This window comes from Alosa alosa, chromosome 14 (assembly GCF_017589495.1).
Source record: "Alosa alosa isolate M-15738 ecotype Scorff River chromosome 14, AALO_Geno_1.1, whole genome shotgun sequence".
In the NCBI taxonomy this organism is placed as follows: Eukaryota; Metazoa; Chordata; class Actinopteri; order Clupeiformes; family Clupeidae; genus Alosa; species Alosa alosa.
In genome coordinates this window covers 5400764-5422735 of record NC_063202.1, presented here as the reverse complement: position 1 = coordinate 5422735, position 21972 = coordinate 5400764, and the positions used below count along the sequence as shown (strand labels likewise).

At 40.4% G+C, this 21972-nt stretch overlaps 2 protein-coding genes across 2 annotated transcripts in view; one reads left to right on the top strand and one right to left on the bottom strand.

Annotated features, from left to right (window-relative positions):
• Positions 1 to 32: 32 nt before the first annotated feature.
• LOC125307117 (toll interacting protein) lies at positions 33 to 7017 on the bottom strand. Its single transcript, XM_048262912.1, has 6 exons — positions 6922 to 7017; positions 5204 to 5353; positions 4802 to 4984; positions 4493 to 4645; positions 3998 to 4088; positions 33 to 3752 (listed from the first exon to the last, which is right to left on the bottom strand). The coding sequence occupies exons 1-6, from the start codon at positions 6952 to 6954 to the stop codon at positions 3532 to 3534; spliced, it is 831 nt and encodes a 276-aa protein (XP_048118869.1). The 5' UTR covers positions 6955 to 7017; the 3' UTR covers positions 33 to 3531.
• Positions 7018 to 7876: 859 nt separating this feature from the next.
• Positions 7877 to 21972, top strand: part of LOC125307614 (butyrophilin-like protein 1) — a 45309-nt gene continuing 31213 nt past the window's right edge. Inside the window, exons 1-2 of the mRNA XM_048263668.1 lie at positions 7877 to 7928; positions 14034 to 14375. Coding sequence (XP_048119625.1) covers positions 7877 to 7928; positions 14034 to 14375 — 394 coding nt within the window. The remainder of the gene's footprint in view (positions 7929 to 14033; positions 14376 to 21972) is intronic.

Genomic DNA, 21972 nt, shown 5'->3' with positions numbered 1-21972 from the left:
TTACGTTAAATAAACACAAACGACAAGTTAGATAAGATCATAATTTTCCTTTTATTGATTGATCATATAATTTGTAACACCAAAAGGAAATAACAGAAAGCTAGATTTCTGACACACGAGTTGTGAAAGTGCTAATGGCATTCAGTACATTCCACCCTGACAGACAAAAACCTGGACTGCTACGAGAATGAAGTGATGCTTTAAGAGATGACTAGAGCTCAGCGTTGCACTACTCTACTGAAAAATCAGTGCAGTCACACTCCTAATCACCAAAAAAAAAAAAGAAAGAAAAAAAAAAACTCCTGCTCACAGCTCTTGCAAGGACTCCGGGACCATGAGGAGTCCAAGACAACCTGAAGTCACTCTCACAACCTGAAGAATCGCTGTGAGAACAGCCAGTGGAAAAGGCTATGCAGACAGCCAAACAAGATCAGTCGGCTCTCAGGTGTTTACTCATACAACATACAAATAGTCTTCCAACAGCCAGACTTTAAGTTCTCGTACATCAGATCTATTCGTCTGTTACAATGTTTGAAACCGGTAAATATCTCTGTTCAAAGTGCTCCAGGCATATTTGTGCATAAATGTGGTGGGATTTAATGTGTGGACTTAAGCCATGAGGAGAAATGAGAAGCACTGGATACTGTCTGCGAACCTTTAAAATCCAGAACAGTGACAAGTGTTGAGCAGATAACCAAACTACAACAAATAACAACTAAAGTTGTTATTTTTAGCTTTTGATTTCGAATCTCTGCTTCCAATCATTATATGAATCATTATTTCTCAAATGCGGTTTTGAATCACTTGTCATGGATGCTTTTGCAACTCTCCTTTTAAATGAAAAGAGGTATTGAAGATTTGTTGCCCACTATAAATATGTGTAAGGTATGGGAATGGAGAGAAATGCCCTTTCTACTGAAGGCCCAATGCCGATTGATCATTAAACATTAATCTAGTTCTCTATACAAAACAGAGACAATGTAGAATACAGACAGTATAGTGACAAAAAATTAATTTACAGTAGCTCATAAATGTTAGAGGTTTATTGGTGGTGAAAATATAAATTAATACTAAAATGCACATTGTTCATTGGCTATCTGAATGCCTAAAGTATCTTAAAATAAACCCACAGAGGTATTATATAGATTCCGCCGCTGAAATATCTTTTTCTGCTATATAATAGACAGATCTAGAAATCAATCATATTTCACAACCGATTTAAGTAATAACAGAGCAAGAAGAGTGACATGTGGATTCTTTCTTTCATTTAACTGTCAAAGGGTATTTGATCAATTAAAACATTAAGGTAGCTTTATAGGGATAGAATTTTGTAACTTGACTGGATAATTATATGATGGCCCAATTGTGTCGGCTTCTTATTGGCTTCAAACACATGGCAAGTTAGGGATATGGCAAAAATGGTAAAAATGGTTATGATAGACACTGAGTATTTCCGCTGAAATGAAAACACATGCGCATTACGGGAGAAACAGCAGATATACAACATCAATACATTGTTAAAATAGAACCTTTGGCGAACTGCGATAATATCATATCTTGTCAGTGAGTACAAGTGTGTGTGTGTGTGTGTGTGTGTGTGTGTGTGTTTGTAGGCCTTGCACACTTATACACATTGGTGCATGAATGATAAAGCTCTTGAAAGTCAGGGGAAATGGAGGCAGCCCCTTGGCCTTGCACACAGCCACAACACAGCGACACTGAGGGAGAGATCACTGCGGAGCACAAGCCATAAGACAGAAGAATCACACTATGGCCACTACATACACACTCATGGGTGAGCCCGGAAATGACATCATTGGCCGTCTTAGGCGATTATTTTTGCACATCTCCCATAAATTAGCTGATACAGAACCACTCTTCACACATACACAAAATAGTGAGCATGAACACACATACACCCACCCACACAGACCAAAACTGGTAATCATCTCAAAATAAATTATAATCCTTTAAATATATAGAACTATATTTATACATATAATCAGCATGTATCAAACGCGCACACACATACACACACAGAGAGAGGAAAGAGAGAAATGCATTACTACAGAATGCACAGATACCCCCACCATACTCTCATGCACAAGCATAGGTATGGGGAAATACTAATATACAAGACACGCAGGGGAAAGGAGCACTCAACCAACACCTATAGGTGGCTAGCAATACTAATGGAAACTAGTATTCATCTAGCTGTCTGTAGCGGCTAATAATTTCAGGATGCACTGGACACTGCTAGTCATGCTTAATCTTACATTACATTGACAAACAGCCAGTCATGCCCTCCTAAAGAATACACTGATTCTGATTGCTGATGCGGAAGGTTTCTGAGAGTAATCATCTTGCAATTTGTCTGCCAACCACAAGGGGGCATTCACCAAAAAAAAAAAATATTTCAAAAGAATGAAGTCAGCTTGAAAACTGTGCCAGTGCTAGCCTACCATTTCAAGGACAAGAAGTCTTCATCAAATGGATCAATCTACATACCGGTATCCACCGTCTATCTATATCAGACAGATAATAATTTGAAACAGACCAACATGACTTGCTTCTTAGCCAAACTCCAATAAAAGTAATCAAATCAGCACTCTGAAACACAAAAACCACAGTGTGTCTAGATCTTCTGTAAAGAAAGGCGTTATAATCTCTTCCAAGGTGGGCTGTATCTGCATTTCATATGCAATGCCTATATATCGAACACGTCAACTGGACCTAATGAAAAAAGTTGGTTACACTATCTGGAGTTTATGAGCAGTCGTGAGTAGTGCTCACTACTGGTGAATAGTAGTCTGGATTACAATTGTGTGTTTACGGTGGTGGTGGTGGTGAAGTGTGGTGGTTGAAGTCTCCTGTGTTCTGGGTGTGTATATTTACAGGCTTCTGCCAAGCAGGGCTGAGCTCGAATGCCTAAATGCAGGCAGTTCAGGGAATGCACTAAATACAATCGGATCATGCAGGTAGACAGGGTTGACTCACTAGAGGCAGCAAGGAGAAGTAGCCACACATGGCTACACTACTACACTGTTTTTCCTTCTGGCTTTCAGAACATATAATTTCAAATAGTAGATTGGACAAATGCTCAGTTTACCAAATTGAACACACAATTTCCAGTTTGGGATCTTGCCCAGTTCCAGTATATCAAACAGGTGATAAAAGTCCAGACGAATACCTCGCCAGGCTTTCCACGAACCCTGTAGTTAGTTTGCCTTCAATTAAGTTCAAGTTGAAAAAGCTCACCAAAGCAAAAACACCTTAAGAATGTCAAGGGGTACTTGGGCTGATGTAATGAAAACTGCATTTCATCCCATTCCCTGAACTGACTGCATTTTGAGCATCCAGAGCCCAGCCCCGAGTCTGTCTGTCTGTCTGCAGCTGCTCTTCCTGCATCGGTGGTTGATGATCCTGCTGCACAAGCAGTATAGCAGCCGGCAGTCAGATCTCCTTCCTTCTTCCTGTTGCACCCCCTCCCTCTCTCCGTTCCTCTCCTCGTCGCCAGCCTTTACCTCGTCCTCACAGCTCCTCAGTCATCTGCAGCAGGGAGTTGATGGCGGCCTCTCGGTTGCCCCTCTGGGCCTCCAGCACCGTGCGGATCACCTGAGGGTCGATGTTGGGGAACATGTCCTGCAGGGCCTTCAGCTCCTCCGCGCTGCACGGGGTGCTCTGGGGCGCGGGCGCCGACACCGCTGGCATCCCCATGGGCACCACCCCCTGGTTGTAGACGGTGGGCACACCTGGGGGACAAACAGTGAAGGGCAAGACACTTAGGGCAAGACACATGTGCATTTATATTTGCATATGGACTACTTCAGTCTATTTAAGTCTAATTGACATCTGGTAATGTACATATAAAATTAATACATGGTGTACATGGGTATGTTTGTGTGGTTGCCCAAAAAAGATATACGTGAGGTGAAAGTGCATTTCTGGCTGTATATGTGTGTGTGTATGTGTGTGTGTGTGTGTATCAGTAACTCACCTGTGATTGGCACGTAGCCCACTCCCTGCTGGTAGACTGTGGGCATGAGCACCACAGGCTGGGATGGCATCATCATGCCAGCAGGCATGGACTAGAGACAGGAAAAGGAGAGACAAGCAGCACAAACACATTCAGACTTTAACTCTTCAGATGAACACACATCCACGGGCAACTGAGAGTAAACACTCTCACCACACTTTTTAAACTCTGTTTTAAAAACAGGTCTGAATTAAACAGCTCAAACCTATGATTGCATAGTATATCAGTGTTACATCACAATAGCAGTACCCTATTTATCTTGGGCTGCCCAACCCATCAATACATAAGCCTACTGAAAAAGCAAGTATAAAAGTCGGCCAGTAGTCCAGACGAAGTGAACTATGATCAGAGTATGTATACTAATATTAATAATTAGTTCATGATCCATAGAAGAACAGGGTGAGATCAGGGAGTGCCTGCACTTATGGCTGTTTTAACACATGTATGTACACTCACAGCGAATGACATGACCAGGTTGATCATGCCCTCCTTGTCGTCTCCCTGTCTCCCGCTCAGGGGGAACCACTCGTCCACCACACTGCCCTCTCTCAGGCCCTCAGGGATGGTCACATGCGTCCAAGCGATACGGTCGTCCATTGAGAATGCCCGCTAGAATATGGAGATGGATGAATATTCTATAACTGTGTGACTGAATGCTTGCTGGTTCAACAAATAACTGCTTAATCACATCATCAATTATGACTTTTAAAAAAACTATTTTTCATTATAGTATGTGAACATGTCTGTAAAAATCCCCCTTCTCACCTCATCAAAGATCTCTAGATAGAAAGAGTCCACTCCCGGAGGAACAGTACACTGAATGACTTTATTCCATCGTGGGTTCTTCGCCCCGTTGTGTGCTGTGGGTGTCTCGTAAACAGCAAAGCCCAGGCGGATTCGGCAGTACGGATCCATCCTCGTCATTCCATAGTTCTTAGCAAGCTTAGCCTGGCAAAAACACAAGACACACAGATTGAGTGAATGGACTCAAACTTTGTAACACACAACAATTTATCAATGAAAAATTCATAGGTCTGTGTACACTATATAACTTAACTTTATAAGTTGAAATCATACACACTCACACAACAGTAACAAGGAAGTTATAATCCTTGACTTAAACACACACACACACACACACACACACACACACACACAAAAACACACCTGTACTACAGTGATGCTGAGGCGGCCTACAGTACCGATGGAGCCAGTGTACTGCAGCTGCTGGGCTGCCTGAGCGTCCAGCTGCACCTGCTGCTGCTGCTGGGTGGGAGTGATCCGCAGGAAGTCCTGAGGCAACTCCCCTATGTACACCTACACAGGAGATGAAATCAAAACAATGGATTAGGCAAAGTTAACTCAACTTCTCTGCTTCTACATAGTTCATTATTATTGTAGATGAGAACACTTCAGAAGTCACCCTGAGGCTATATCACTCTCCTCTTCTCAAGCAGGAGGAGTGGGGCACTGTTGGTACCCACTACACATAATCTTTCTCGCAGGAACATAGATTTTTATACACAGACAAGATCATCATTTCACACGTGTTCTGTCCTCTCACACAGTCTGTTTGTATTGTACAACACAGCAATACCTAGGATAGTAGAGAGAAACACAACATCTACTAATGCAGCTAATCAGCTTAAAAACAGTGCACCGCACTAGGCTTACATGGCAGGTACATACTTTCTCAAAGGAAAAAAGCAAAAAAAAAAAAAAAAAACAAGATAGCTACCATTGTAGGCCAGTGCAATGCACAAAACGCAGTACACCCATCACCCACCTCAAGTAACCATTTACCCTCACAACAACAAGCATATTTTGAATCACTGATAAAATCACACACACAAACTAATATAACATATTTCAGTAAATTCAATTTTATGAAAGAGCCCCACCATGCTTTCATATGCTCTGTCTATGTTAAATGGGATTTAAAGCTGCTGGAACTGTGTGGCAGAAATACTGACACCACGGGTCAAAGCCTAATACAGGCTATACCGGGAACCCTGGTTGCACTTTCTAAATCAAGCCACCAAATCTTCTAAGTGTGTGTACATAACAGATTTCAAGCAAACTCTTTAGAAGTCATGTCAAGCAACAAGTATTCATGGCCTTAAAAACATGAAGAGAGATTTGGAGTAACGTTACAACAATCAGAAGAAAACATACGTTTGATTTAGGGCAACCGGCTGATTCAGATGCCAAATTCAACCTCCACCACTGACAATATTACTAAAACTATACATTAACCATCAGCTCACTAGTCTCAAACTACCTACTGTTCGGAAAACAACATTAGACATCGTAACTAGTAGCTGAATCAAGGTGGGGTTTAATTGAGTTTTCTTCAAAACCCCAAACATGTATAGCATAAGCTAAAGGAAAATCATTTTGAGCGCGTTCGATGGACCCAACAGCTTCTACCTGATCTGTCAATATGTTCTAAATATAAGAACGTAGTTTTAACTAACAAGTTATTGAACGGCAAGCCAGACCGACAAATCACTTGATAAGCTAATGCAGCTATCCATTTAGCAAGCTAGCCGAGATTAGAGTGTCTAATAGACGGGCTCTGACCACTCACTAGCCAAACCCTCTTGCTACTTCGTAATTTTGACTGCTACAAAACTGACGACTCTTTCAGGGAATTGCTTTGATGAGTTGCTAAACAGTTGTATATGACGCATCTGACGGGGCTTGAATAGCGTATCTGGCAATGCTAGCTAGGAAACTGGCATTTGACGTTAGTGGTTTCCTTGCCAGCTATCGATAGCTAACTAATGTTAGCTGAGTTAACGTTTGTGTAAGCTTACGTGTAATTATTGACATGCCGTTTCCTGAGCAGGTTCATGGGTTGAAATACAATAAAATAAACATACCTGTCCACGCTGCGTGCTGATTGTGGTGGCCATTTTTCGCAAGGAATGAACAATTAGGCGGTTTTTCTAAATTTCGACAATTGTAAACAACCAAACTGGACTGTGCTCTCTCTTCCGCCCTCCCTAGTCAGATGCGGTCAGATGACACTTCTTTCTGTCATACGTCATTGACTTCCTCACTGTAATGTTTCTTTATTATTATTTTTTATTGAAAAATAATACAAAGTGCAATGGTACATATGGTACAAAATACAGTTAATAAAGTGTACGGTAAAGTATACAGTACATGAACGTCTACTTATAAAGCATACAAGAAAATTTGTTGAATAATACACATCGAGGGTTTTGATGGCTTTGGAGTTGTTAGAGAATAAGATATTGATGTATTGCCTGGATTCTCGTTCAAATCCTATGAAGCTGACTGTAATCTTCTACTGTCTTCTGTAGCTCAGTGACACCACCCATGACATGACAAGACAGGTTTCTGCTGCTGACACAATGCCCTACAGAAAAGCCATTCTTTGACTTTACCCTTGGTGCAGCAGTCTTTGGCGCAATGCTCCACTTTAAGCATGACTAGCAAGGAGGCTTTTAGAGGCACATTCTAATTAGAAATTTCGCATAACGCCTTATTTATCATCGGCGAGATGTCACAAGCAAACAAAAAACCAAAGTAGCCATAATGTCAGTTAACTCACACACTGGTACTGCACCTATAGGTGGCACTCATTCGATTTCCTACGCAGCAGATTAATTGTATCAAATGAAAGTGAAAATGCACAGTCAAGCTATGGCATAAGGCGTTGCCAAAGTCCTTCTCTTTGCTAGTCATTTTATTTTTCTCAGGCATAGGCCCCCTACTTGTAAATATCATAGATTGTTACCGTGCTAGCGTAGGCCTACCGTGTAGGCCTATGAGAGATCTGATAGTTTTTTTTTATTTTTATTAGGCATCATGAAGAAAAGTCTGGCATGTTTGGTCCTCCTCATGGCGGCGGCATCAAAAGGTATGTAGGATCGTTTATTTTTCCGCAAGCAGACTATTGTAATTTAATTACAAACACAAGGTTGCGTCGCAAGGATAACCTGAATCATTTTTTAGCCTGTTACTCCAACTCCAAGTCACGACGACTTAATAGCGTTCCAGGCTTGACTGACTTTCACGGGCAGAAGGTTGTGAACACAGGTTATGGGTTGCCTGGAAGGACTCGGCCACAGTGTCTGATTTCCTGATGTAGGCCTACAAAACATTCAACTTTCTGCCTTTCATGAAAGTAGCCGGGCATAATCATGACCAAAAATGAGTTCCGACATTAAGGCCTACATTTAAGCATTTAGCTGCCACTTTTATCTAAAGCTAACCTGGGAAAACCCAGACGAACCTTTGGCTAATTTAGGTTACAAAGCTGAAGTTAGTCCAGTTTCGAAATGCAGTGGTTAACTTTCGATTCTACCCAATTTTCTGCCGCCAGGTGGCAGTGTTGACAGCATTTTCGCAGAGCCGTTGGCAGTGTTTTTCAACCACTGTGCCGGGGCACACTAGTTGGCACTAGTGGCAATGCTCCACTTTAAGCATGACTAGTTGGCACTAGTGTGCCGTGAGTGCCGTGAGAGATCACCAGGTGTGCCGCAGAAAATTACCCAAATGTCACTCACTGGTCCAGAAAGGCAACTGTTGCATCAAAGAATTTATAACCACATGCCCTCATTGATTGTATGATTGCACTATTTGTGGTATGCAGGCATTGTACAACGGGGGCCCCATATCCAGTATTCACAGAATCATCACATATCCAGTTCATAACAACAATTAAATTAGATGTAGTCAGCTACAAATGAAACAGAGGGCGCTTGTTTTATTGAGCAGGTCTTGCATAGAAGCCATAATAAGGCCATATCTGTGTATTATTTGAAATTTTAGGCTATGTTGGTATGTTTATTTTTTCTTCACACCGGATGTTAGTGTGCCGTGGGACATGTGTGGCGTGGCAATGGCACAAAAAAGGTTGAAAAACACTGAACTATGGAATCGCCCCCTACATGGTTTAGTTGTTGCGCTGTGGGCTTGTGAACTTTTAGTCCAGGCAAAGTAGCGTTTTATGACAGACTAATTGTAAAAAAAAAAATCAGCATAGATCATTTCTATGAGGTGTTCAGAACAACATACTAAAAGTCCTAAGAAATCCTAGTTGAGGAAATATGTTAAATTCTCATCAATCCGAGATGTGTGCCAAGGCCACGCAACAATGCAACCCAATGGGGCTATTTTTTCCCTTTACCGGTACTCCTATCAAAATGAAACTTTACACAATAAACATATCCATGAAAAGTATTTTGTTTTGTATTACAAGTTTCTTTAAAAATGAATTTTAATATGCAAATGAGCTATACACTAATCGAATATGCCCAAAATACACCCAAATAGGCTTAATTTTTTCCTTTACTCCTACCACAATAAAACTTTACATAGTAAAAATACATGAAAATAAACTTTTTTTGTATTACAAGTTTCTTTTGAAATTAATTTGAAAATGCACAGCTGCATATTCAGCTGCATGAATTTGAATTTGCATGAGCTCCACACTTATTGAATATGTAACAATTTGCATATGCAGAAACACCATTCATATGTATGACAAATACATCGGCCCAATCTTTATCCAATCATCTTACTCCCAATGGGTTATGGCAATGTTGTCTTTAGACTGGCCTCTAACCTGAAAACTGCCTTGCCTGGCTCCCCTATAGTCAAGTGTTTCCCATACATTGACTTATTTGTGGCGGCCCACCACAATATCAACATTGACCACCACACAATGATTTTCCTGGTTGTACTGAATTGTGTCTAAATCTGGTTAGAATCATAACCGTGCTGCACTAATTTGTTAAAAACTGTTGCATTCCAGTTAATTCTGCAAACCTACCACCACAAATAGAATTAAATTCTGTGGGAAACACTGTAGTCTTCAGGGTCACAGAGGCATACACGCCTCCCCACCATGACAAGGTAGCAACAGTAGGAGAGGGTTTTTTTGTGTTATTTATTTATTTATTTAATTTTTTTATTTGTAAAGATTTTTTAACGTTTTTTTTTATTTTATTTTTTTAAATCCAGCGTGGATCTTCGACCCTTCTCTGTGGCTCCCTATATCAATTCCTAGTTTGTTCTTTGCTTAGTTCTTCCGCTCTGGTTCATATTCATCTGATAAATTAGGCAACTGTGAGTTTGTGCAGCTAGTACCACGACATTCTCCGCAAATGGCAGTGCAAGGGAGTCCATGTTTTTTGCATGTGCATCTGCTGCATGTGTTGCATGTGTTGTGCTGTAGTCTTTCTTGCAACTACAGCGGACTTCATCTAGTATTTCTGGTTTCTCACACTCACTCACACACACATGCATACACTCACTCACACGCACACATACACTGTATCGGTTTCCAGTGTCTGACGCCAACCTTCTCCACGTAAAAATATATAGAATTGTATGAGAATCCAGCCCAGAAGTGGTGCCAATCATTTGTAAATCTACCATCCCAAAATGTAATCTTACCACGTTACTAATGACTAAAATGGGATGGCTATTCTGACTTTCTTCTGATGTTGGTAATCTGTGGGGGAATGTCATTAGGTAAGACTTGTTTGCAAGTGACCCAGGTAAGTGTGGCAAGAGACTTCAAATTTATTGTGTTTATGCATAGGTTAACTTATTGAATGGGCATGAATGTGTTTGTTATTTGGCCCCTGTTTTTACAGTGCATGAAAATGCACTGTTCTGTTCTTTCTAGGCTTCTTCTTTTCACTTTTGGTTTTTGCTATTCATCTTGAACCATCTCATGTCGAAACTTTATTCAAACTTTGTAACGTAGGTCTTCTGTAGGACAAAGCTGCTATGTATTTTTCATCTTTGTAACTTTTTTCTACTTGTTGGATTTTTCCAAGAAACTTGTACAACAAGTTTACTTTTCATGTATACTTTCACTGTGTGAGGTGTGATTGTGATGGGAGTAAAGGAAAAAAATAAGCCCCTTAGGGTGTATTTTGAGCATATAGCCCAATAGCACATAGCTCATTTGCATATTCAAATTCATTTTCAAAGAAACTTGTAATACAAAAAATGTTACTTTTCATGGATACGTTCATTGTGTAAAGTTTTATTTTGATAGGAGTAAAGTAATAAAATATTGTATTGTTGTCTAGCCTTACTGGCACACATCTTGGATTGATGAGAATTAAACATATTTCCTCAACTAGGATTTCTTAGGACTTTTAGTATGTTGTTCTGGACACCTCAGGAATGATGCTGAAAATCTTTTACAATTACTTCTATTTTTGGCTCCAAAATGAGTCAGTTTGCCTAAACTAATTGACAAAAAAAAAGAGGCCTAACAAAATCGACACCCCCCTCCCCCGTAAAACTGGCTGTATCTTGGAAAGTATTGATCATGTGACCCCTAGGGGGGGCCTTTAAACCAGTTACAGTTTGTAACCAACAATCTGAGTATTAGATGTTACAAGCAGGTTATCCCAATAAAGGGAAATAAATGGAGAGAGGGACTGGAGTATTATAAAAAGTAAAAAAAGTTTATTTTATTATTCATGTAGATGCATACATTAGAACAGACACTAGGCCTCTGGGCAGCAAACTCACAGGGACAACAATGTGCAAAATTAAGGTGTTTGGATAAGTAACACTCAAAGATTCAGCAAGTTTCAATCAGCAAACACAGAATATATATAGGGCATGTCACAGGTCACACACACAGCAATTCATTTACTATACACAGCAATTAATTTACTATACACAGCAATCCAGTGACCACACAAGAGTGTTACCCCTCCCGAATATTGCACTAACCCAATGGCCTAGAATACAGACAACATACAACAGACAAACATGAAACATACAGCAACACATACAAGAGACTGATGGGCAGCACGGTGGGCCTCCCTCCCACACACACACACACACACCTGAATACTAAAACAGGGCACAGGAAAAACAGTGGCCAAGGTGGCGTACGACTGTCCTCCTGCAAAGAAAACATTGCTACGATATCATACAAGTAATTATATAGGTCAAATCAAAGCTATGCCTAATTTGCAGCCTATGCATCAATGGGCTTAAGCCGCAAAGGTCCTCAATTGGGTATAAGCAGTCGGAACAGGGCAAGATGCTAAAGTAGCCTACATTACCAACCTGTATGAACGAGGCCATGGGCGTTTCTAGCCAGGAGCTTGTTTAGTTGTAATTCAGAGCGATCACTTTAAGCCGCCTGGTTTTTACTCTGGTGCATACCCAGGCCAAACTATAATACAGACGTGGCGAGTCAACACTGCTACATACATATGAACAAGCTTTCTGTGACAGATGTACACACGTGAGGGAGAAAGGAAGCCAGTGAACTTACTCTCAGCACAACAAACAGCACTCAGCAAGTTAGTGGTCACACTCTAAACCGGTGACTAATATAAAAGAGAACACAAATGAATGAATTCATTACAGCCAGTGTCTAAGGATAAAAGGCTGAACGGTACTCATGTGTAAAAGCAGAGAACTTACATTTTCATTGAAACACGCGGACACAATTTGTAGCCGGCGAGGACTTGTGGAGACAAGGAGCTGGACGTAACCACGGCACTAACCGCACAAACACCAGGCCAAGCTACAAAACAATGCAATAGCCCGAGTCAGACCAGGTCCATGGCAACCATGGCTAAAATACATTTAAGGCTAAAATACATTTAAGCATGAGAACTCACATTAACTTGTATGACCAATTGATACTCCAAGGAACCAAGAGTCTGGGTGGCGAGACACACTAATGAGGCACCGGCAGTTTGCTGGATTTAAAGGTGTAGCGTCAAGCGGCCACCACCTGATTCAATCAAGGCATCCAATCAAGGCGCAAGTCCCACTGCCTACGTCCTACCCGCTACCCTACATTTATAATTGTGGCTTCCTTGCATCTACACCTCTTTGGATTCCATATGACATTACATTTATTCATTTAGCAGACACTGTTGTCCAAAGTGACCTATGTCACATATGTCGACTATATTACAAGGGATTACATTTCGGTTAAGTGCCTTGCTCAAGGTCAGTGGAAGCCGGGAATTGAACCCACAACTTTCAGGCTACTGTGTGACGCTTGTAATGAACGTATGAATGTAAACAGGCCACAGTTGGCCATAACATTAGCCACGTTTACTCATAACCAGCAGCCTCGTTAGTTTTTTTTTGTTATTCCGATTCCGAACTATTCTGATTGAAAAATTTGTGCCGTCTGGCGTCAGTTTACAGGCGGCAGGCCGCGGCACGTTCTATTGATCGGAATAGCCGTTGCCTACTTTTCCTTTAGAAGATACAGCAGTCAATTTGAATGAACGTAGTACATGGCTGTTCATTCGGAATAGGAGCGGACTACCCCGCCTCATTCATTCCGATTGAAGCAACACAAGAGTTTTTTGTACCTTAAAATAATGTTTCCAAAATCGTTTCAGTGGTTCATCAACTTATAACAGGGTGAACGGCACTTCTGTATTCGCTTCGCAGCCCTTTATTGGCTATAACCGCACTATGTAAGTTTGCCAGATCGGGTAGCGGATCTGTAGTTCGATGGAATGAGACATAAGAAACTACAAATTTGACTTGCGTTTGATGTCGCAATACATCGTACTTTCATAAATCATGGAACATATTCTACCTCGTCTGTGGACATTGTTATTTGCAAAGCTGGTGCTGGTCGGTATTAACGCAAGTTTACAACCGGCAAGTCGGTCGGACTAAAAGGGGAAAAAAAAAAATATTTGGGTCGGTTCTAAATTGACAGGGTCGGTCGGGTTACGGCAAGCGAAAATATTTTTAAGGATGGCCTCAGTGACTGAGAGACTTGGGTTAATTAACTTCCCACATTGGTGATGAGGCAAAGGGGGTAGGTAGAGAAAGGCATACCAGCTGTTTCAAGGCCATAGGATTTCTTACATTTAAAAAAATAAACAAGAATCTATTTTTTAGGAACCAAGGAAGCAAGAATCTAGCCTTTGAGGAACTTTTAGGTTAGGTTAGTTAATCAATATGAATATGAATTATGCATTATTTTGTTTTGCGGTAGGTTTTCAACTACAGGGTCCCTTGGATCTTATCTCTGCCCAGCTGGGGGGTCCTGTTCTGCTGCCCTGTTCTGTGGAAACCCCCTTACCTCTGGAGGAGCTGGAGGTGGAGTGGAGAAGAACAGACTCAGATGTGCTGGTGCACCTGTTCCAGGAGGGAGAAGAGAGACCAGAATCACAGGACTATGCCTACAGGGGGAGAGCCCACTTCTTTTCAGGAGAGCTTGTCAGAGGAAACTACTCTGTTGAACTCAACAATGTGACAAGAGAAGATGCAGGAGTTTATATATGCAAAGTTTATACAAATCTGGACCACAGCAGTGTTACAGCTGAGGTGCATTTTGGTGAGTGAAAACATTATAGTTTCCTGTATAGTATGTTCCGGCTGTATCCAGCATGCTTCATGCTTGGTGGTGGAGCTAGAGAGCTCACCTAGTGGTTGTTAAAGACAAGCGTATTGAAGCCCTTGTAAAGCCGGATTCATTTTCTGGTTTGTAATTTTTCTACTCCTTTATGTCTCTTGTCCAAGTTATTATTTTTGTGACCCAAGACTAAACACTTGTGAACTCATTTGATTTTATGTTTATCGTGAAAGCCTGATTTAAAAAATCAAGTTGCAAGTTGTTTGGTGTAATGTTCGTAATACAGATTTTTTATTCAATGAGACAGGAGAGTGTGTGAGGACATAATGAGGACATTGTTTGTGTGAAATCCAGCTGCCACATTTCATACAATGTATGGTGAGTGGCTGAGGGCAGAGATTAGGGCTGGGATAAACGATTATTTTTTAAACGATTAATCTAACAATTAATTTTTTCAGTCCGATTCGATTTCAATTTGATTATCGATTATAAAGATTATCGATTATCTCCCCATTAATTGACGAATAGCAATTTATACATGTTGATTTGATCTGAATGAAAAAAAAAACATGAATTCCTTAACATTGCAATATATGTTTATTGCTCTTAAAATTCCAAAATAAGACTATACAAGTGCAAAGTAATGCATTCTTAGTCAGAGGTAGCATTCAATAAAGTTCAGTAGTGTATAGGTCTAATTGAGTGCCTGTCACTTTAAGACATTCGTTCCCTTGCAATTGTAACACTAACGAAGTTAAAACGCAGCTGATGTATGGATGCAATTCATAACATAGATAGATAGAGATAGTTCTTGAATTTCCCGTGGGGATCAATAAAGTAACGTAGTTAGTTCAAATAAGTTTGTACTTCTCCTTGGGACAAGCACTTTTGAGTCTTGGAAAACACTTTTCCATTTACATCGGGATTTTGCAAACATTCAGTGTCAGAGTCAATAAAATGAGCCCTGAGTAACGAAGCAGCTGTAAGTAAGCATGCCAAACTCAACTAACGTTAGAATACTGTTTGGATGTTAAGTTATGCAATCAAGCAGTATCTCAAAGCTAAGTTTAGTCTCCTTAATGTACTATGTTGTTGTGACCTACAGCTAAGAATTATCAAAGCACGCAGGAAACGAGTTGAGACCGATACAAAAATATATTTATTATCCAATTGTCAAGTGTCACCAGCAGTCTCTAGAACAAGACTAATAAAAACATTCAACATTTATTAATTCAATATCCTAAAAGTTCTGTATACATATAAGTCTTTAAAAAACAATAATGACAGTTTGGTAGGGCACTCAACATAGGCTTCAAGTTTACAAAGAGCCTCCACAAAGATCAACCAGGATGGGGTCTCCTCACAATAAATAGTGGCACACAGGACCCAAAAGAAAACAAAAGAAAAGGAAATGTACGATTTACAGCACAGCAAAATGGCCTGGGCCAAGGTAAGGTGCACTACAAGCTGAGCAAACAAGGTGACCATAGCAAACACTTAGGAGTGAGGAGCCCTGCTTAAGATTATTACCTTCTGGGGATTAATGTAGTACTTAAAGCTTAGGTCTGAGGGTATCACAGCTACTGTAAGAGTCTGCTAAATGTTCACAGTGTAAGTGTACTAAGTACAGAGTTATAGCAAATCTAATTCAACCTATACAACGAGTCATAGAACCCTATGGCTCAGGAGTACCAGTTCCAGTATGGAATGCGCTAAGTCAATGGGTAAACCCGTTAGTAAATCTATGAACTAATACCGCCGGGAGCATATAGACCCTATGCCCCGGAGTAACAGTCTCCCGTATGGAAATACCGTGTGAATGCACTAAGCAGCCGTCAGTAACTCTATGAACTAATACAGCCGGAAGCATAGACACTATGACCCAGAGTAACAGTCTCCCGTATACTTATGGTAGTATGGTACTTTTCTATGATTTCAAGGTTTAGTTTCAACATTGGCCCGTTGCAAGGAATTGCGCTGTAGCCTAACATAGGCCTTCAAACACCAGTATGGACAAAATCAGTGTGGCACTCAGTAAAAGAAACAAACAGAACGAAAATAAACCAAGACAAAACAGTGGCTATTATCACTACCAACACAGTCGTTCCTAAAACAGATACAACCATAGTTAGTAAACTACAACCATGGGCTATGAATGCAGTAGGTGTAAACTTCAAATGTTTGTACCTGCTCCGTCATTGGCAACGCTGTTGACATAAACTCACGAACCCTTGCGTAAAGCAGTCCAACCTCCGTGTGGATGCAGCTCACACTGTAACAGTTGTTAAAAAGTAGCAGTTGTTACGACTGAACTGATGTTAGTTAGTGCACTTAGAACAAAGCGGGGAGGTCATACCTAAAAATGGACACAGCAAAGTGCGGAACGCCAGTGTTCGTTTGGCATATCCCCTTGTCCATCAACGTTACTATGCGCCCAGTCTAAAAGCATTTGTTAGGATTAAAACACTTGACTACCACAGCTACAATACATTTCTATGTCTGCTCAAACATAAATAGCATACCTGTGTGAAAGCCCTAAACCCCCACAGTAGTCGTCCTAAATGATGCTATGCTTCGTTGCTGAACTGAGGACAAGTATTCTACCAGCGACGACTCGGCAAAAGCACAGGTGCTGCCTTATGTTAATGAATAACAAACGAGATCAAACGATACTTTGCCACGGACACGAGACTTTATTCGTCCCGTCAATCACTCTGTCAAAGTAAAAGCCCCCTCCCCAAATCAACAACAGCTCCTGCTGCAGGCTATATTGTGATAAGACCTTAGCAGAGTTAACTTGACTGCAGCAGTTTTGAACAAGCATGGTCATGATGCTAAGCGGATTTAATAGCAATTTAGCCAGCCGTGTTCTATGCAATACTTCTATGTGGCAACAACAATCCTTCAACAATCGCGGAATATTTTGTGTTAAATGTACATGCAGAGGGAGGGGCAGCGGGCTCGTTATGAGAGCGAGGCGGGGCAGGGAAAGGCTGCGTATTAAAAGTGCAGCTTAAAGGATTTTATCTTATCTTTAATTTAAATAGTACAACATAGAACATCAATGCGTGACGGCCGGTTTTGTGGCTCCCCACCACAGATTAGTCAACGTATGGGAAACACTGAAGGTGTAAAATTCAAAATATTTGGCAGCACGCGTTTTAAATACAAGTTAAAATGATTAAAATCACATTAATATATGCTATGGGTAAGGATTTTGGTTGATTTTGGCTTGTCCCACGCTATGTTTTTTCTTTTTCAACAGCACTTCTCAGTTGTAAAATGTTGGTAAAAATGATACAATTGTCACAGTTTTATAGACCCTTTCAACAATAAAAACAAAAACAATGCTTGAACGTTCTATTTGGGCCCCAATCTACTTCCTCTACATTAAGATAACATATGGAATGTTAAAAAAGGAAGTCTTGTGGGGCCAACTATGATGCTGATAATGGAACTCTCTTGAAAGGGTCCATATTGTCTTAAGTGTAATCTAATTGTTAAGCAATGATTTTGACATAAATAGATATGTTTTCTTAGAAAATATAAGTCATTTATCATTGTCCCTTACTTTCATCTCAGTCCTGTTACTTTCACTAAAACCCCTTATAAAATATTGGTACAAACTAGAAGTGACATAATTTCAAGGAAGTGACATCATTTAGAAGAAGCAGATTCCACAGTGTAAGAAAGGGTAACTTTATCTCTTCTTAAATGTCCTATTTGTCATGTTTTATCAGGGTTGTGAGAGAGGGGCGAGCATACAACATCAGTCCTGTTACCATTTTTTAAAGTGTATATATAAACAATTATTTATCAATACTGATATTACCAATATCTAGAAGTAATAACCTTTCAGATTACATACCATGTGCCTCCCTAACCTTGACCTGTTAGCTAGAAAGGAGCGATTTAGCATGAAATCATCAGTCCTGTTACCATCAGTCCTGTTACTATCCTACAATATTCTATGTATATGTAGCATAGCTTGAGATGGCCCAACACAATTTCTTGTCATGTTAAGATGTGTTAATTAATGGGCATTGAAAAAAATGGGCATTGAAAAAAATCAGTTTGAAACAATTATATTTTTCACATTTTTAAAGTTGAAAAGGCACCGATTTCGTGGAATGACCTTTTGTCGTTTAAGTTTTTTTCCTGCTATATCTTGTAGACCTGGGGTAGCTGTTTAAGATTTAGGAGGGTGCCCGTTGATATCCCTTGGGCAGTTTCTTATATTAATAACCTAAATGCCTTATGGGCCCAAAAACTGAAAACATAGGAAATACTCAGATGTGCACAAGTCATTTTTTGGAAGTCCAAGTCGAGTCTCAAGTCTTTGGCCATCTGATTTCTCCCTAACACTGTATTGTTAAATCTTATGTAACTACCATCCATACAGTACAGTATCAAAATCAGTTGTAGGATAACTTCATGGGATTTCTGCCTGCACTGCAATCTGAAGAAACACAAATTAAGAACTCTTTATTTTGCTTGCCAGTTACAACTCATAAAATCTGCATGATACAACTGACATAGTGTAGTGTTCTGTGGGGAAATGATTCTAATACAACGTCTATCATATTTTTCTGAAATAAAATGTGGGCAGCCAAGAGTGGATGTGAAACTGAAAATATCATGTATGCTTTAATGGAGTTAGCTTAATTTTCTTTACATCCAGAACTTACATTGGGTCTCCAATTTAGGACATTGTATAGTCTAATGCTAACTCACCCCTTTAGCCCTCGGACCTGGTGAAATATTAACCTAAGTCTGTCACATCACATGGCCAACTATAAACAGTGTTTCCCATACATTGACTTATTTGTGGCGGCCCACCACAATATCAACATTGACCACCACACAATGATTTTCCAGGTTGTACTAAATTGTGGTTAGCATCATAACCACGCTGCGCTAATTTGTTAGAAATTGTTGCATTCAAGTTAATTCTGCAAACCTACCACCACAAATAGAATTCAATTCTGTGGGAAACACTGATAAATATGCAATCTTCCTGTTCCCAGCATTAGCATAACACTTTGTGATTTGTAGCTTTTCATCTGTGACAATATATGCTAAGTTTAACGTCTCCTTCACATCAGTAAGTGACTGAACTGGGTGCATTTTGAGATGGCTGATGAAATTTGACATTGTTGAACCGGTGAACCGGTGTTACATGGCTCCCATGTTAACTGCGTTGATGACGTTTTATGATTGATGACGAGTCTTTGACAGATGTGGCCGCTTGCAGATTTGTCACTTTCTGATATAAACTAGATACTAACACAAATATGCATGACATGTTTAAAAGTTGTATGTAGTACTACATGCACTAAGAAACACCTAAATAGCATAAATTAACTCCACGAATAAATTGAACTGTTTGTTTCGTCTACCTGCTTGCGCCGAGCCAGCTGACGGCACTTGAGAAATTGAATTGAGTTGTATGATTAAAAGAAGTCAGCTAATGTTATTATAATTATATAAAAAAACGAAAACATAGAAAATACTCTTAATTTCAAGGTGACTACTGATATCAAATGCATCAAGTTCCCTGTTTAACATCTATTCACACAGTACTTCTTATATATTCAAATAAGATTCAAATGTGGACTAAACTATTTCAAATTAATGCATTTTTGTATCACATAACACCTAGGGGTTTTATTCCATATCGTTTCAACACAAAAATATTGGATTCAACACCATAGTCTCAGATTCTTGCTATTTTTTTGTCCAAACAGTCCACAATGTCTTATGACTATATGAAGATTTCAGCCCGACATCTGATTTAATTGCTGAGATATGCCTTTTTCAATTATGGATAGACATGACCTAGAACATCTCACCGAATGCCAGTATTTGATGTGCACCTCTCAATGAAACCATATTTTTGCCTAACATTTGTACATTGGGGTAGTAACGTGTAGATTTCTAATCTGACTTTGGAATGATTGTCCTGTTGACCTATTTTTAAAGCAAGTGGAAAAAATGCATATTTTTGTTCAAGTGATTTTGAATGCGGAGCACTTACAATATTACATCTTTGTAGATGTACATTAGGGAAGGCATATTGTAGAATATCTGGTGTTTGGCTGGTTCAGGATGAGTGCTACCAGAATGGTGTGTCGATTAGAACACAGGAATGAGTCCAGGAATTACTTCTCAATTTTGATCTTTATTGCCATTTGCTTCTTTCCTTGTTGTTTGCTTTCTCAATGTTAGTTTACAATCGATGCATATTGCTGGTATCTACAATCAAATAGAGCCAGCTTTACTGATACAGATCATTATAATAATAATACTGTACATTCACATAACCACAAAGGAAATCTTTAACCAAGTGAAACATTTAACAGTTATCAAATTAATATCAATACAAAATGATTAAATAAACTTACAAAGTCATAGACGCAGCAAAGGCATGCAGCAGGCAGAGGAGCAAGCAGTCAGCACAAAGAGAGACACACTAGTGAGGTTGATTGATAATCATCCTTAGGTGGAGGAAGCTTCAGGAAGTGGGCGTGTGTCCCAGTAGAGTGACAGGAAAGTGACTGGGATTTCCAACAGCCGCCCCCAAATATGACAACATATTTGTCCAGAGAAATCCCACTCATACAGTAAGATCAGTGGGAAAGGCAGGAAGCATGATCAGACGGCTGACTTGACGTGTGAATTGTTTGCCATTTATGACTCTCAGCCATTCGAATGCGGCCATCAGAACCAGGCAGAACCTTGGTGACCGTCCCTATAGGCCAGGAACTACGAGGGAGCTGGGGGTCAATCACCATGACTACAGCAGAAGGTGAGATGGAGGGACCATCCGTTTTCCACTTCTGACGGAACTGAAGGCTTGGGAGATAATCCTTGATGAAGCGAACCCAAAACCTGTCGGCAAGGATCTGGCTGTGTCTCCACTTCCTATGGGTCAAAAGCTCAGAGTCAGTGTACATTACTTGTGGAAGAGATGCGTCTTGCCGCCCCATCAGGAGAATATTTGGCGTTATCGGGTCCGTGTCTGAGATGTTTGAGGACACGTAGCCAAGGGGTTTTGAATTCATTATTTCTTCAACTTCAACAATTACAGTATGAAGGACTTCCTCAGTTACAACCGGAGTTCCTAAAGTGACACGCAGGGCAAATTTAATGGATCTCACCTCCGTTCCCATGTTCCTCCAAAGTGAGGGGCATGTGGCGGATTGAATGAGAACTTAATTTGCTGCTGTGCCAGTTTCTCTTGAAGAGTGGGAGCAAGTTGAGTGTAGGCTTCTCTGAGCTTCCCTTTCGCCACCTCGGAAATTTGTGCCCTGGTCGGATAGGAGCTCATGAGGACGTCCTCTACGGGCTATGAACCGCCGAAGGGCTAGGAGGAAGCGGTCAGTATCAAGGCTAGACAGGAGCTGAACACATCGGGTGGTCTGACATTTGAAAAGAATGCCCCATCTCTTCTCATGCCTTCGGCCTATTTTGATGGTGAAGGGGCCAAAGGAGTCCATGCCAGTTGACCAGAAGGGGGGGCTTATGGAGACGGAATTTGGAGGCAGGTAAGTCAGCCATGCGAGGAACAGAGGGAGCT